Source organism: Hevea brasiliensis, chromosome 14 (genome assembly GCF_030052815.1).
Source record: "Hevea brasiliensis isolate MT/VB/25A 57/8 chromosome 14, ASM3005281v1, whole genome shotgun sequence".
Taxonomy (NCBI): domain Eukaryota; kingdom Viridiplantae; phylum Streptophyta; class Magnoliopsida; order Malpighiales; family Euphorbiaceae; genus Hevea; species Hevea brasiliensis.
Window position 1 is genome coordinate 5,725,486 of NC_079506.1, and position 17,905 is coordinate 5,743,390.

At 32.1% G+C, this 17,905-nt stretch overlaps 1 protein-coding gene and 1 non-coding gene across 44 annotated transcripts in view; one reads left to right on the forward strand and one right to left on the reverse strand.

Moving 5' to 3' along the window:
• Positions 1–415: 415 nt before the first annotated feature.
• Positions 416–522, forward strand: LOC131173735 (small nucleolar RNA R71). The gene has a single exon (XR_009144049.1). It is a non-coding gene; the product is annotated as a small nucleolar RNA R71 (small nucleolar RNA).
• Positions 523–4,480: 3,958 nt separating this feature from the next.
• LOC110672416 (putative disease resistance protein RGA4) overlaps positions 4,481–17,905 on the reverse strand; it is a 64,103-nt gene continuing 50,678 nt past the window's right edge. For 6 of the 43 annotated variants that reach the window (XR_009143637.1, XR_009143636.1, XR_009143639.1 and 3 more), the window contains 9 exons: positions 13,938–15,138; positions 13,772–13,861; positions 13,092–13,262; positions 12,216–12,320; positions 11,250–11,538; positions 11,014–11,150; positions 10,678–10,922; positions 10,475–10,583; positions 9,803–10,373 (listed from right to left, as the gene is read on the reverse strand). Coding sequence is in view for 36 of the 43 variants with exons in the window: in XM_058135607.1 (XP_057991590.1) it covers positions 17,835–17,841 (7 nt within the window). In the remaining 7 variants the exon portion in view is untranslated. Of the gene's footprint in view, positions 4,702–9,802; positions 10,374–10,474; positions 10,584–10,677; positions 10,958–11,013; positions 11,151–11,249; positions 11,539–12,215; positions 12,362–13,091; positions 13,263–13,460; positions 13,651–13,771; positions 13,862–13,937; positions 15,139–15,259; positions 15,493–15,599; positions 15,781–15,844; positions 15,943–16,131; positions 16,237–16,586; positions 16,782–16,927; positions 17,096–17,244; positions 17,343–17,440; positions 17,623–17,751; positions 17,842–17,905 lie in introns of those variants that run through there. The other 37 variants (XM_058135583.1, XM_058135572.1, XM_058135588.1 and 34 more) reach the window with 37 other exon arrangements.

Here is a 17,905-nt window from a genome sequence, read left to right on the forward strand (position 1 = left end):
TTACCACAGTCTTTGATTGTAGTTCCCACATAATCCACTTGCTCACTTGAAAAATCTTGATTAAGTGCAGAAAAATCTGCGCACAATTGACATTTGCAGCTCAACTTCTCTTGAATTACTAGAACCTCCGGCTGAAGAATCTACTTTCATGCTTAGCTTGTCCATTTTCCTTGTCAAAGCATCAAACTTAGCATTAATCATATTCATGGCATCAAGCTCAAACATACCAACTGGTTTCTTGATCTCATTCCCCTCACAACTCCATTGGTAGTTGTTATAAGCTATTTTATCAAGAGAGGAAAAAGCTTCATCTTCAGATTTCTCCATAAGGTCACCTCCAGAAGATGCATCAATTGTACTTCTAATAGCTGGTGAAACTCCATTGTAAAAGTGTTGAACAAGCATCCACTTAGGAATCCCATGATGTGGACATCTCCTTTGCAAATCCTTGTACCTCTCCCATGCTTCATACAAGCTCTCATCATCTCTAGGTTTAAAAGAAGTCAGCTCATTTCTTAGCTTAGCTGTCTTGCTTGGTGGAAAATATTGAGCTAAAAATGCTTGAGAAAGTTCATCCCATGTTGTGATAGAACCCGGTGGCAAAGAATGTAACCACTCTCTAGCTCGGTCCTTCAGAGAAAAAGGAAATAATCTGAGTCGAATTGCATCATCAGAAACTCCATTTATCTTCAACATATCACTGATCTCAAGAAAGTGTGCTAGATGCACATGTGGACTTTCACTTGGATTTCCTCCAAATTGTGCTTGTTGTACCATTTGTGAGTGCGAGCTTGATTCAAAATTATTAGCTTCTACTCTTGGTCTTGTGATACTTGGCATGAAATCTCCAATGTTAGGATAGGCATGATCTTTCACAGAGCGGTTGTTATTGTTGTTGTTGGCCATTTCTTCTTGTAGTTCCTCTTGCTCTTGTGCTCTTTCTTGTTGTTGTTGAGCTTTAATTTCAGCTTTTCTCCTCTTAGATTCTGCTCTTAAAGCTTTTGCTGTCTTCTCTATTTCTGGGTCAAAGAATAAATTGATTTCTTCACTTTTTGACCTTCTCATAAAATAAAGCACCTGAAAAACAAAAATAAACAAACTCTCAAAGTAAAATGGTAAAAAGAAATAAAATAAAATGCCCAAATTAACCAAATAAACAATTGTTCAATATCAAACAAAAAATCAAATCCCTGGCAACGGCGCCAAAAACTTGATGTGACTTATCCGCAAGTATACGGGTCGTCTCAAGTAATAAAGTGATGAATCAAGTATCGTTCCCACGAGGATTTGCTGTTTGATTACTAAACTATGAATGAAGCGATTATTTGGGCTAATGATTAACGAATAAATGGTAAGTGTAATGAGCAAGGTAAATTGATTAATCTAATTGAAATGGGTAAAGAGCAAACAAATAAATTCTAATTCTAGTTCGCGATTAAACTAAATTATCAATGGGTAATTTAAACGAAAGTCTAATTATGGTAAAAGTGATTCCAGAGTTGGGGGTTTATGCATAAATTAATTGGGATTTGTCTTGGGCATTCCAATTTTTAGGGAAAAATAGAGTTTGAAGGAAATTGATTCTAAATCCCTTTGATATCTTTTTCAAGCAAATCAAAGTGTATTCTAAAATAACCAAACCTACTTTCGTATGTATTTGATTACTTTAAAACCCATTAAGTTTTGTAACCAATAATTAATTCCTCTTAAAGTCCTAGTTTATTTCTAAATCTAGGTGATTTTAAGTTCCAATCCATGATTACCCATCAATGACTTTCACCTTTCGGTCCTTCAATCAAAGATTAACACAATACCCAATGGGTACCAACATTAGGCAAGTAAATCAAGCACACAAGGAAGGAATCAAAACTCATATTCATATAAGATAAGGAAATACCCAATCCAAATCCACAAATTAATCTAAAACATATTTCCCAACTCTGAAATCTAAAGAAATTACTCACTCATGATGGTATTTACAAGAAATATAGATGGAAGAATAAAGAAAAACATGATAAAAGGACTGAAATAGGAAAACCCAGGTGGAAGAACCAAGGTTTCTGGTTTCTGGAGCTCCAAACTCGTGCAGCAGCTCCTCTTCCCAGAGAAAATGGCGCCTCTTCTTCTTTCTATTTTTTTTTTCTTTGTTTTTTCTCCCTTTCCCCTTATAGCAAAAATAAGGAAATGATGAATTTATATGGTTCCAAAAAGTTGCCCTAAAAGTAAATAAGAGCCAAGGAGTGGATAGGAAATGAGGTGTAAAATTATCCAAGTCGTGACACTATTCACGTTAGGCGATGCCGCTTAGGGTTCGGCTTAACCTAAGCGACTTCTTAGCAAATTTTAGCAGCCTCAGTCGCTGTGCGCTTAAGGTTAAGCGGACTTCAAGAACTCTCGGCAGACTTAGAGTAAAATGGATTTTTTCTGCTCATGCTTGACTTGTGCTGCACCTTAAGCACTGCTGCTTTACCCTAAGCATGACCTTAAGCAAAGTCTCAAGCAAATTTCAGCTAGTTTGCTCTTTCAAGGCTTGATTTCTTCAACTTTCCTCCACGCTTAAAGAACTTCAAATCTCTTCAAATTATTTCCTATTGCACTCATTGATCTTTGATTTGCCACAAAATCCTATCAAAACAATAAAAATTACGAAAATCAAATATAAAGTATCTAAAATTAACAAATAAGATAAAATAAAGCTAAAAACATAAAATATACTAAAATATAAGGGCAAAATGGATGCAAAACTACCTTAAAATGCCTATATGAAATGAGTGTAACACTGCCCTAGAATGGGTAAAAAGGCAGAAAATTCTAGAGAAAATGATATATTAAATCAGAGGAATGAAAGTGCCACGTTAGCCATTTTCAGTAAACGACACAAGCTGAATTGGTTATGTCGCAGGTTGTGGAACCGTCTGCCTAAAAATTTTCTGATTTCTTGATTTAATCCCAAAAATTAAGAAACTTAGTATTTTTATTTTCTTGATTTTTAAGTAAAATTGAGTTTAAAGTGAAATTTCTAAGCTAAATTGAACAAAAAGTTGTAAATGGGTTAAATTTAACTTTTCCATTAAGTATAAGAGTGTAATTGAACTTTAAGCCATTATTTTTTAGTATTATAGGCACATTTTTTTTTTTTTTTGAATGTTAAGATAGACTCTTTATATATAATTAGTTTCATGATCCACCCATACAAAATGAAGATCAAAGTGTTATATATATTACTTTAATCAGAAAAAAAAAACCTTTTTAAATGTTTTTGCTATTCTTTATTCTTTGTTGTATCTTTGAAATTAAGGCAACAGAAAGAATCGCAGAAAGCCTTGAATGAAAGTTTGGTGTTCATATGTAGTGACAAATAAAGATGAAATTTATTTTTAAAAATTTAATTTCTAATAAAATTTTCATTTCTTATATTGAAATTTAATTTAAATCATTTAATAATTTACTTAAATTTAATAAAAATATATTAATAATTATATAGTTTAATTACGATTCAATATCCGCTCCATGGCATATACCCTCTGTCTTTAAGGATCGTTCAAAAGCAAATAAGTTCCCAAACCATTAGGATAAGGTGGGCTGACCATTTAATTTCAAAAATTAATTTCATAAAATTAGAAGTAAATAAAAATAAATTATAATCAAAAAATGAATCAAACCATTTTAATTAATTTTTTAATTGATTTAATTTGATTCAATTAGTATTTTTTAGAAAGTTAAAATTTTGTTTTGATTCAGTTACTTTTATCAAAAACTAAAACAACTATTTTGTCCAATCTATGATCAATTTTTTTTTTTTTTGAACTTTATGGAATACAATGCATAATTTATGAAATTTATAATATGTCTAAAGAATAAAATATAAAAAATTAAATATACTTAACAAAATAAGCCCAAGTCAATAAATTGAAGTGAATTTAATCAAATCAAAACTTTTTCTATTTAGTTCAATTCAACTCAACCCTTATTTTAATTTGATTTGGCTAATATTATTTTTTTGGAAGGAAGATGATTTCATTAATTGTAAAAAGAATACTATAATGAAGTATATATCAATATATTATTTTTGCACAAATGATATTAACCATTTATACAGAAAAATAATAATAATTTCACAATTCTGATTGAGTTGGCGCATCATAGTATGACAAAGCATAAAATTTATGTTTAGCCACATAGCAGAAATACATTTCACTAGATGCGAGCCACTGTATAATACTTTTTGAAGTTTTTCTACGAGTCCAATCGGAGGAACATTAAATTTGGATTTTCCATTGGAAAAAAGATATACACCTCTTTGTACAATCATATCCAACTGTTGCGTATGGAACCCATAAGTTTACACATCGTTAAAAATAGTATAAAACGATATCGTCCCATAGATATTATTTTTTACAACAAAACTATGATTGTTTTAATTATTTAGACTTTTGAGATTGATGGAATAATAAAACGAGCAATATCACAACAAAAAGAATGAAAATGAAAAATCTAGTAACTTAGGCACGTAAATCAGAATTGAACTTCATAATCCATGAAAAGAAAATGAAGACTAATATTACACAACAAAAAGAATAAGATGGATAGAAGCATGACCGACGAATGGATTCAGCATCATGTGATTCCTCATGCTTTGTATTATTCATATATATCCATTATCATGTCACTTGCCAATAACACAAAGCAGAAAGAAATTTCCTGCAAAATTTATCATGAAGGAAATAAATTCCCAATTATTAACAGAAGAACAAAAAAAGGAAAATGGATCCGATCCTCTGCATATTTGATGGTAGACTGAAAACAAATAATGACAGAAAGATGCTTACAGGCTCGATGTTACTACTGCTGATTTCCAATGGAATGGAGTAGCCAAATTATTAGCCAAATGGTTAGTACTGATGGTAGAGATTGGAGTAATTTATTTTTTAGTACTGATAGCATATTTTTGGAGTAATTTATGTGTATTATTATTATTATTATTATTATTTGGAATGTCAAGATAGACTCCTTTATATATAATTAAGCAAAACTAATAAAGCTATGTAGTAATAAATAATATAAAATTTTAGGTGTAAATAGACTATAGAAAGTTATCAACAAAATATATGCTCAATCTCAACAAAATCAATCATACTAATAGTACAAAAATTTTTACATGGAGAAACTCTTCAAATTAAATGGGAAAAACAATGGGACTTTTTCTCCACTATTATAAAAGTAAGGTTACAAACACCTCATCCAATTTTTCACTGTAGCAATACAAATTAATCCCAATAACAATGATATTATTAGAAAAAAAAAAAAAGAAAAGAAAATGTAGAAAAGTGCAAAATTTAACTAAATAGCACATTATTGTTTTGGAAACTATTTTTGGTTTGGAGAGCTCCAATCCATAATCCAACCACACAGAATGAAGATTGAAGTGAGATTACTTATATTAATAAAACTAGGAAAAACTTAGCATAAACAAATCAAGCTAAACCCAAACCAGCACGTTTCCCAAAGATTCCCAACTTAGGATTTAGCATGCTAAGTGAAAAAACCTGGAGAAGCATACATCTCAACACAGATATGAAAAGAAACATCACAAAATAGAGTTCCAAAAGCAAAACAAAAAGCAAGCATAGCAGGCCAAAACCCAAACCAACAGCATTGGTACAAAAAAATCAATCCTAAACAAATCAGCTTGAATTGGACCACAATTGACTTTTTGATTGTCAATGTAACACCCTCAATTTTTAAATAATTATTTTATATGTAAATATAAATATTTTAGTCTAACCCCTAGTGTTGTGGGCTTTACGTAAGTACTTTCATTTCGTGGCAATTCGATCGTCGCTAGAATCTATAATTTCGGACTGAGCAGATAAGCTGCCGGAATCACTTCGGAATCGGGTCAAAGTTATATGCTTCCCCACCATTTTCAGACACTTTGGACGTGTTCCAAGTATCAGAATTGACATAGGTAAACCCGAACTCCAAGTTTCTTCAATTTTATAGTGCTGGATTTAGAATAAAATTTCATAAAATATTCGTGGGTAGCTAGAAAATTATAATTCATTCTGTGTTACCTCTATAATATTGCTAAGGACTGCAGAGCAAAATTTTGAAATTTTTAGAGTTAATTTGGGTAGTTTTTGCAAATTATAATTTTCTAAAATTATAGTTATTGACTGTTTGGATGGGCCCAAGAGGGGTCATGTGATGTGATTGAGTTGTAGTTGTGAGACTTGTGGATATAAAAGTATCTTTTGAACCCTTTTGCAGGTTGGGTAGGTTCTAAGTATAGGAGAAACTCTGCTGGATTTTTGACATAACTTAGGGTGTCTTTGCTTCTTTTTAAGCTTGTATTGAGTCAATTGTATTAAAAAATTGTAATGTAATTGTCAAGTGAGCTGTGATAGCCTTTCTCCTCCACCCAGCCATCACAGTGACCTCGATTTACGTCTGTGAGTAAAATATTGATTTTAATTATAATTTCAATATTATTATATATTCAGGTATGCCCATGCATCACTTGTAAATATATATTTATATAGTTAAATACTAGGCACGTTTTATATTGCATCTTTATTTGATGAAATGTTATAGATGCTGTTTTATGGTAATTTGGAGCGGTGTGTGTGTTGGCGTGCGTGTGGTGTGTGATATTGGATATGAACCGGACGGGTAGACGCGGCTGGAGCTTGACTCGCTAGGACCCGATTCTTTTATGGATAAATAGGGGTAGGCATGGCTTGAGATGATCTCGTTGGCCTCCACATTTGGTCTATTAAGAGAAAATCCGGCTTGAGATGTACTCGCTGGCAGAGGTTGAATTAAGAGAGCTATATAGGGGATCAGCTCTCATATATATGCTGTTTGAATACCCGTGTGAGTGTTTCAAATTACCTTTTTGTTATTTATAATGTAATTTGTATAAAAACTAGGAAAGTATTGCATTCCACTCTTTAGAATGCATTAGCTTTAGTAATTGTACTTAAAATCAGTATTTTACTCTCTGAGTCGAACGCTCTGTTCACCTATTTTTCCAGGATACAGGAGGCCCTTTATTGAGTTTAACCTGCTCTCTTCTTCGCAAGTCTATTATCGACATTGAATTGTATTGAGTTTAACCTGTTCACCTATTTTGTTCGTCTCACACAATTCTTGTCTCTACACCCATGAATAGCCAACAGAGGTGAGCAACACATCTCTCAAGGCACAGACGTCATTCTTGGGCACCTCCAAATCTCTAATTATTGAAGAGAAGTGAGATCCTGCAGTCCATCTAGCAGTAAAGATTCGGGTTCCTTTATATGGCAAATCAAGAGCTTCTTCATTTCAGAGAGAGGAGAAATGATTGAGAAAGAAGAAAAAGAAAAGAAACAAAACTCCAAGCATATGGCATACCACTAAATTTTTCTACTTGTAATATATTTGGAAAATCAGCAAGATTGTGACTGTAACTCTGGAGCTTCTCATATATTGTTTTGTTCTTTAACCACCATTCTTTCTACATGAGAGAAAATGGAGAGAATAAACATAATATGTATAATTAGATGATTGAATCGAGAAACTACCTTCCAAGTTTCCTTTGCACTAGTTCCAGATTTCAATTTATTACTCGGAATTTTCAGAGATGTGGACAAGTGAAATTTTATGCAAAATTCTTAAAATCCAGCACAACTAGATCACTGATGATCACATCGACTTGAATATGCACCAAAGTTCCCAGGAAAAGGTAACCGAGTTGGGAAATTTGTGAGATGAGAGAGATAAATAAGGTTCCTCAATGAGTTAGAAGTTCTGCTGTAGAACTTTTAAACGTTTTACCGAGAAGGACGAGTACCTGCGTATGAATCTTCTGGCAGCGGATTTTATTGTAAAGAATACAATGGATAGAAGCATGAACTGCTCAAAACTTTCCAATTTATCAGAATTTGTTCAACACGTCCCAATTATTCATACATATCCATTATCATGTCACTTGCCAAGAACACAAAGCACAAAGAAATTCGCTGAAAAATTTATCATAAAGGAAAAAAAATTCCCAATTATTAAAAGAAGAAAAAAAAAAAAAAAAGGAAATGGTCTGCATATTTGATACTTACAACTCGATGTTAGTACTGCTGATTTCGAATGGTATACAGTAGTTGTTACCAAGGCCCCATACTCGACTTCGGAAGATGACCGAGATACTGTTGATTGCTTTTTAGCTATCCAACAAATAAGAGAAGAATCAAGAAAGATGCAGTAGCCTGTAATAGACTTGTGAGTGTCAAGACATCCAACCCAATCTGAGTTACTAAAAGCTTTTAATTGTAACTCAGAATTAGCTGGAAAGAATAAAGCAGTATCAGGAGAACCTTTTATATAATGATTTTTATAATGTTATAAACAATTTTTATAATGTTATAAACACTTTATTTTTTAAGTTTATAATATTCTCCTAATAATTGATTTATATTATATATTTTAGGTATAAAATTATTAATTTAAAGTTAAATTTTATTTATTTCATATACGTGGATCAATTATATATAGGAGTAGCAAAAAAAAGTAATAAAAAATTTCTTCCATTGATCTTTAAATAGAATCATACAAAAAATATAATTTTTTAATAATTAAATTCTTCACTTTAAAAAAGAATAAATATATGCGATTTAATAATTTTCTGCTTTTAGAAGGATATCCAATTTTTATTTTCAAATTTTATTATATTTTTATAATCAAGTTTACTTTTATAGTTTTAAGTCTTTTACTAAATATATAAAATTAATTATATATTTTATAAGTATAATATATTAATTGTATATTTTTATAAATGTAATTGAAATCTCTCTTATTAATTTCTAATGATAAATTATTAATATTATTTTTGTTGGCATTCAATTTTCCGTTGATTTTGATTCTGCTAATGTGTGGATTTGTAATTTTATTTTTCATTTAGTAAAATCGTAATACTTGTTCACTTAATACGTTTTGTATATAATTTTTTTAATATTACAAAAAGAGTCCTATTTATTTTAAAATTAAATTAAATCAAATCAATTGTTTGTCCAATTAAGATAAGGGATATTAAATAATTTCGTATGTAGAACTTTGCATCCTTCACTTTGGTTTAATGATATATTTATTTAAAAAATATTAATTACAAAAGATGGAGAAAATTGATAAACGACAAAAATAAAAATCAATCATTTTCTTTAAAGATGGAGAAAATTTTAATTAATAAGGAAAAAAATAAAAATTATAACAAAAATTCTAATCCATAAATAGAGATATTTATAATGTGATTTTTAAAAAAATGATTTTTTTTTCTTCAATGAGAAGAAAAATAGCCTTAAGCTATGCCTTTAATGAAAATTCTATTTTTTTTCATGAAATTATAGAGGTAAAACGATTTTGAAATAATTTAATTTACTCTACTTAAAACGATTTATAATTCATATAAAATTTTAAATTATATATATATAACCAATGCAAAATTGGCTCGTTCATATTAATTTCATTAATTTGAATGTAGTCTGAAAAATAAATAAATAAATAATTAAGCTTTTAAAAATTTAATATTTTATAAAAATTTAGTTTTTCAAAATTTAATATTGCTTTGTTCACGTTGATTTAATGCTTTCATACTTGATTTAATAATATTTTTATATGTTAAATTTAATATAAAAATTTTTTTTGAGTAACATATATATATACATATATATATAAAAGGTATGTAGGAATAAATAATATAAAATTTTAGGTATAAATAGACTATGAAAAGTTATCAAACCAAAAAATATGCTAATCTCAACAAAATCAATCATACTAAGAACGCAAAGATTTTTTACGTGGAAAACCTCTTTGAAGAGGAATGTCTCATCCAAATTCTCATAGCAGCTACACAAATTAATCTTAACAACAACGAGATTAAACATAAGAGAAAATGTAGAAAAGTGCATGATTTCACCATACAGAATGTAGATCCAAGTGTTCTCTATCTGCTGTCCACAAATCAGCCTGAATCGGACCACAATTGACTTTCCGATTGTCAAGTTGATCAAGTCTGCTCACATCGCTCAAGGCAAAGACGCCTATCTTGAGCATCCCCAAATCTCTAATTATTAAGAGAAGTGAGATTCTGCAGTCCATCTAGCAGTAGAGATTCGAGTTAGATTCTGCAGTCCATCTAGCAGTAGAGATTCGAGTTCTTCTATGTGGCAAATCAGAGCTTCTTCAAATCAGAGAGAGGAGGAATGATCGAGGAAGAAGAAAAAGAAAAGAAACAAGACTCCAAGAATATGACATATCTAATATATTTGGAAAAGCATAGCCAGGTTGTAATTGTAGCACTGGAGCTCCTCATTTCTTGTTTTGTTCTGTAACCACCATTCTTTCTACATGAGAGAATAAACATAAAAATAAATAATTAGATGATTGAATCAAGAAACTATCTTCTAAGCTTCCTTTGCACTAGTTCCAGATTTCAATTTATTACTTGGAATTTTCAGAGATGTGGACAATGTGAAATTCCATGTACAATTCTTAAAATCCAGCAAAACTATATCCCTGATGATCAAATTGACTTGAATATGCACCAAAATTCCCTGGAAAAGAAACCAAAGTTGAGAAATTAGTGAAATAAGAAAGATAAATAAGGTTCCTCAGTGAGTTAGAAGTTCAAGGTCGAAGGACAAGTACCTGTGTATGAATCTTCTTGAAGTAGACTCTATTCCAAAGAATACAATGGATAGAAGCGTGACCTGCTAATGCACTCAGCACCGTTTGCATTTGTTCAACACTTCCCAATTTATTAGAATTTCAGGGATGTAAAAAACCAGTAACCGTGGGACTCCTCTTTCTTGATGAGCCAGTTTATTGCTCTTTTCCCAAGGAATAGAGTTGCTAAATTTGTGGTGCATGGAATACTTATCCTTCACACTATTCTGTGCAAATAGAATCAGAGAGTGAAAAATTTCTCCTATAAGTTCAGAAAAAAAAATAAGTCAAATTTGCGAATTGAAGAGAAGAATATACTTCATTTTCCTGTGCATTTATTTCTTTCCCAATCAAGTTGAACATTTGGGATGTGAGAAATGAAATGCCAATTTCCACATTTTTCTTGCAACTGGGGACAACCAATGATTAACAACTGTATGCAGTCTTCTTTTCACCTTTGACAAATGACTCATGTCATCAGTCCAATTGAATAGGTAAATGCACAGGGAAATGATGAGTCACTAAGAAATGTCTGATTTCAGCAGGTTACATACATGGCTTGTGTTAGAGCAACCTGTTAAATCATCAGATTGTAGTCATTGTCTTGATATCTTTTCCGCTTCAATTTGTTAGAGAGAACTCATGCAAACAATTGCCAATTTGTTAGAGACACCCTCCAATACCCTCCAATAGCTTTTGAACTTTTTGCAGTGACTAATACTGAGATCTTGAATGAATATAAACCTTTCTATTTTCATCCAGGAATCTCACTATTTGAGAACCTCCATATTCTCAAGAGAAGTTGACTTTTGAATTAATAAGTCAAAAAGCATAGGCCAATTCCTGAAGAGAAAAATAAAATGAGTGCAGAAAGTGAATAATATCTAACTAATGATCTCTAGATAACTGCATAGGAAGGAAACAAAAAAACATCACTAACATTGTTCAGCTGTTAAGACTCAGGGATGGGATGAGCTAGATGAGTTGGCTGGGCTGGATAAGTTGACTTAGGTGGGCAATATTCTGTTATTTTGTAGCGGTTAGCATAAATAGGAAAGAATGGCTGTAATTGGGCATTCCTAGAATCACTAACAAATGCAGAATACCTCTTTCTCTCTTCTTCTCTAATTCTAATCTCATCCCTTCCTATTTCTCTTCTCACCCATTCTAATTCTCTCCTCACCCAGTACCTTTCTATCTCTTTCTCTCCCTATTTCTCTGTTTCAGCAATTGTGCAGGTCTGATATGTAACATCAGCTAACTTCTAATTCAGTGACTATGCCATAGTTTTTTTCAATTAAATATGATACAGGTATTGAATTCATGCACTTATAATTGTCCAAGAAAAGGAATTCAGGAGAAGGATGAAGGCAGCAAAGAATACAGAGAGCATTTGTGGATAAATGAAGATAGGTAATTTAATAATTGATGTGAGAAGCATCTGAATCCTTGACAAGTATAGAGAGGTACAGAAAAATGGCATCTTGAATTATACAGAGAGAAGCAGTGTAAAGAGTTACCTTCCAAGCTAAAAAAAGCAAGAAGGTCTTGAGACCTCAAGCGCCTCAGTCAACATAATCACCATTGAAGACTAAGAAGCGATTATCAAAAGGGAATCCAGCATCCTGCAAGAGGAAAAGGAGGTCATGGAGTTGGCCATGATCGTCTCCAACAACGACAACAGGGGAATCAGGAAGCAAAGCAAAGGTCATATGCAAGATTTCATCCAAAGACCAAAGTCAGAAGACATCCTGTAGCATGCATTTCGAACAGAAGCATCCTGACAGTTTTGCTGCTCCTTGCAAAGCCTATCACCTTCAAGGCCTTTAAGGATGGCCATTTGATGTATAACATACTCCAAAGGATTTTAGGAGTACATATTTTTAGGAAGAAATATGGTAAATATTTAAATATAAATAGAGTTGTGATTTTGTATTCCTAATTGGATTAGATTGGGATCCTTAATTCATAATTAGATATTTAGGGTTATACAAACATTATATATAGACATAGTTACATTCAGTTTTGCTATGACAATTACTTGAGATTAATACAACTTTGAGAATTAGTTCTCTTTACAAGGATTTGACCTTGTTTGTTCTTTGTTCTTGTTCTACATCAACGTTACTATCTATCTCTTTCAATGAAATTGTTTTTTTCAATAATTTGTCTAAAAATTATCATAAGCAAATAAATAAAGAATGGTTTATTACTAAGACAATTACTAGTAGGCAAGAGTTCATGTGTTAATTAAAACACTAATAAGACATGGATACCCTTGGATTTATATTTGCTGTAATGCTTGAATGGTGGAGAAACCAGCAATAAAACACTAAAAAGAATCAAAGATTTCATAATCATCATTATTATGCTTAAGCTTAGAAGGGATTTCATACTGGTTGTAAGTCGTCACCAAAATTTCCTCTAGATTTGAGCAGTGATTCGTGCATGTCACCATATACAGAGTTAGAATTCTGTAGAAGAGGGAGATGGGAACAATGGTGGGGTCATAGCTGCAGTCTATGACCTTATACCTGCTTCAAGATGCAAAGCAAATTCGTTTCTTCCTGCATACATAATTGTAGGGAGCATTATTTGAAGCTTGTTGATGGTTCATAAGGTTAGGATTTAAAGAAAATTTTGAAGAACAGTAGATTTCTCATGCTTGCAATTTTGAAAAAACTAAGCAATGGACATAAAGAAAGTTGCTTGCCTTAAAATCTTTTAAAAAGAATCCAAAACTATAATACCCTGATATTTTATACCATATTCTTCAGAAAATGCTTGAAATGAAACAACGTTTTCGAATGGATTCAGCGTCTTAGTATTTGTTGATGTAATTCCTCATACTTGATAAGCCAGTATATGTAGAAATTAAAGTGAAAATCCAGTGCAAAATTAATCCTACATATCCATTTATGTCACTTGTCAAGAACACAAAGCACAAGAGATTTCCTGCAAATTTTATTGTAAAGGAAAATAAATTCCCAATTATTAAAAGAAGAAAAAAAGGAAAATGAATACTCTGCGTATTTGATGGTTGATTGAAAACAAATAATGAAATAAAGTTACTTACAACTCGAAGTTAGCACTGCTGATTTCCAATGGTATAGAGTAGCTAAATTATTAGGCATCTAATCTTCATTAACTTGTATCATTCCATTTCCTGTGTTAAATTTCTCCTATAAGTTCAGGGGAAAAAAAAATAAATAGACCGATTAAAGAGAAAAGCATCAACTTACAGAAGCTCTAGATGTTTTTTCTTCGTCCTTTAGTCGATAGCGGCCCTCCCATTGAATTCTCTTGTAATCAACTTCAATATTTGGGAGGTGAGAAATGAAAGGCCAATCTGCGCCTTTTTTATTTGCGCATCTTTCGTTCAATAGGGGACAATCATCAATTTCCAATTCTCAAAAAGATGTTAGGGAACACATCTCTCGAGGCAGAGAAGTTAATCTTGGGCAATTACTAATCTTTAAAGTTTGAAGAGAAGTGAGATTCTGCAATACATCTGACGGTAGAGATTTGAGTTCCTCAATCTCCTCAATCTGAAGATTCTCCAATTTAGAGAGAGGAGGACTGATTGAGGAAGAAGAAGAAGAAGAAGATATTGATGTTGTGAATATTTGCTGCACAAGTTGCACGCTCACTGCCCTCAAATCTAAAACGTCGATAGATGGAAACTGAGGGATCCAACTCAAATTAGGGCGACAATGACAAATGAAGCGAGAAAGTCGAGGAAATTGGAGTAGGTCTGGTGATGATATGGTGGTTGAATCATCACTATCATCTTCATACCTCTTCTTCCACCATCCTATCAGTTTAGAACAAAACTGTATTTTCAGATACTTGAGGGATGGGAAGAATGATGTTCCTTGTCCCTCAATTTCTATGTATTCTAAATCATTTAATCCCGAAATCTCTAAGTTTTGAAGAGAAAGGATTTGATGCAATGGTGGGAGATGCTGACATCTGCAATCCAGTAACTTAATATTGACAAGATTTGAAGAAACCCAACTTGGAGACCTCGTGCCTCTGTGTGGCACGAGTTCTTCTATGTGGCAAATCAGAGCTTCTTCAAATCAGAGAGAGGAGGAATGACCGAGGAAGAAGAAAAAGAAAAGAAACAAAACTCCAAGAATATGACAAATCTAATATATTTGGAAAAGCATAGCAAGGTTGTAATTGTAGCACTGGAGCTCCTCATTTCTTGTTTTGTTCTGTAACCACCATTCTACATGAGAGAATAAAAATAAAAATAAATAATTAGATGATTGAATCAAGAAACTATCTTCCAAGTTTCCTTTGCACTAGTTCCAGATTTCAATTTATTACATGGAATTTTCAGAGATGTGCACAAGTGAAATTCCATGCAAAATTCTTAAAATCCAGCAAAACTAGATCACTAACGATCACATTGACTTGAATATGCACCAAAATTCCCTGGAAAAGAAACCCAAGTTAGGAAAATAGTGAAATGACCAAGATAAATAAGTTTGCTCAACGAGTTGGAAGTTTTGTTCTTGAACTTTTAAATGTTTTACCGAGATAGAAGGACAAGTACCTGCGTATGAATCTTTTGGAAGTAGACTCTACTAAAAAGAATACAGTGGATAGAAGCATGACCTGCTGATGCGCTGAGCACCGTTTGCATTTGTTCAACACTTTCCAATTTATTAGAATTTCAGGGATGTAAATAAACAGTTGTCCCGGGACTCCTCTTTCTTGATGAGCCAGTTTATTACTCTTTCCCCAAGGAATAGAGTGGCTAAATTTGTTGTGCATAGAACAATTATCCTTCACATCATCATGTGCAAACAGAATCAGAGAGTGAAAATGTTCTCACATAAGTTCAGATAAAAAAAAAAAAATGAATTTGCGAATTAAAGAGAAGAAGCACTGACTCGTCCTTCATTATCCTGTGCATTTAATTCTTTCCCAATCAAATTGAATATTTGGGATGTGAGAAATGAAAGGCCAATTTCCACATCTTTCTTTCGATTGGGGACAACCAATGATTAACAACTGTATGAAGTCTTCTTCTTTTCCCCCTTGACAAATGATTCGTATCATCAGTCCAATTGCCTAGTTAAATCCACAAGGAAATGATGAGTTACTGAGAAATATCTGATTTCAGCAGATTACATACATGGCTTGTGTCAGAGCAACATGTTACATTATCAGATTGTAGTCATTGTCTTGATATCTTCTCTGCTTCAGTTTGTTAAATGAACATTCAAATCTGATCTGCAAACATAATAATTGAAAGAACTCATGCAGCGATTGCCAATTGTTCATGGAAGTGCATGTAATCGCAGAAAACTATCACAACAAAATAAAGTTTAAAAGACTGACAGGATAGGCAGTGAAATTAATTAGTAAGAGCACCATTTAGTGAAATTAAAGAGGGAAGTTTTGAGCTTTTTTCTTTTTTACCTTTAAAATGTTTTAAGACGAAATAAGCCAACACTTTTGCTGCTCCATGCAAAGCCTGTCCCCTTGAAGGCCTTGTAGGATGGCCACTGCTATCTATCCCCTTCACTGAAATTATTTTTAATAATTTGTCTAAAAATTATCATAACCAAATAAATACAGAATGGTTTATTACTAAAGCAATTACTAGAAGGCAAGAGTTCATGTGTTAATTAAAACACTAACAGTAACAAGCATTAAAAATAAAAGTAGCCTAACAGAGACTTGGATACCCATAGATTTATATTTGATGTAATGGTTGAATGGTGGAGAAACCACCATTAAAACACTAACAAGCATTAAAGATTTCATCATTATTATTATGTTCAAGCTTAGAAGGAATTTCATACTGGATGAATATGGTACGAGGCTGAATCTTAAAATTAATAGTAACATTGACGAAGAGGAATTCCATGTACCGATGAAATGAATTAGAGGCAGGAAGCTTTGAGGTACACAAGGACAAAAGATGTACACTGATTTCATTTTTGTGATGAAAACATTCTCAAATCACTCATATTTCTGGTCCAAGAAACTATGGGAATATAATCTGTCCTTGATCTCCCATTTCCAGTGTCTATAAGTGACTGCAGGTTATGTATACAGTTAGAATTCTGCAGAAGGGAAAGATGGGAACAATGGTTATTATGTGACACTTTATTCTTCAGAAAAAGCATGCAAATGAAACTATGTTTGCAAAGAAAATTAGAAATGGTATCATGGTAATATAACGAAGGAAATGTTCAAATTTCTTTCATACCTTTGCAATATTTAAGATGAATGTGAGAAGCACTGCAGTAAGAAATCACCAAATTGCTCAATAATTGATGTGTCTGACACAAAAATCATCCTTGGTTATTTTTCAGTTGCAATCTTAGTTGCAGGAAAATTTGTAACACCTGAATTTCACTCCAGAGCACTTGCCTAGCTTTTGCATGCAAGTAATAGAAAAGACATCCAAATATATCAAAATTTTAACAAATCCATTATTTATTGATGTCATTAGCAAAGAGAAGAAGAATAAAGAAATGGACCTGAACAGTTAGGTAACAGAATTATACACAACTTCAAACTCACCTGATAAATTCCAAGAAGGATCTGAAGATGCCTAATTGGGTATGAGCAATTGTTGCCATGACATCTTGTTATAGTTCTAAAATGAAATCTAATAACTTCTGCACGTAAATCAAAATTAAATTTTAATATCCATGAAAAGAAGATGAAGACTGAATTACATAACAAAAAGAATAAGATGGATAGAAGTATGACCTACCAATGAATTTTGTATCGTTTGTATTTGCTCATCACTTCCCAATTTATCAGAATTTCGGCGATCTAAAGAAATGCGATTCCTCATACTCGAGGACCCAGTGTCTGTGGGAATTAAAGATAAAGTCCAGTGCAACATTATTCATACATATCACTTGTCAAGAGCACAAGGCACAATGAAGTTTCCTGCAAAATTTATCATAACGCAAATAAATTCCCAACTATTACAAGAAAAAAAAAAAGGATACTTTGCATGGAATAGAGTGGCTAAATTATTGAAAACGAATAATGCCAAAAAAAAAAAAAAAAACTTACAGACTCAATGTTAGTATTGCTGATTTCCCATGGAATAGAGTGGCTAAATTATCGGGCATCTAACATTCATAACTCGTATCATTTCATTTCCTGTGCGTAAAATTTCTCCCATAAGTTGTGATAAAGAAGTTAAATAAAACAATTGAAGAGAAAA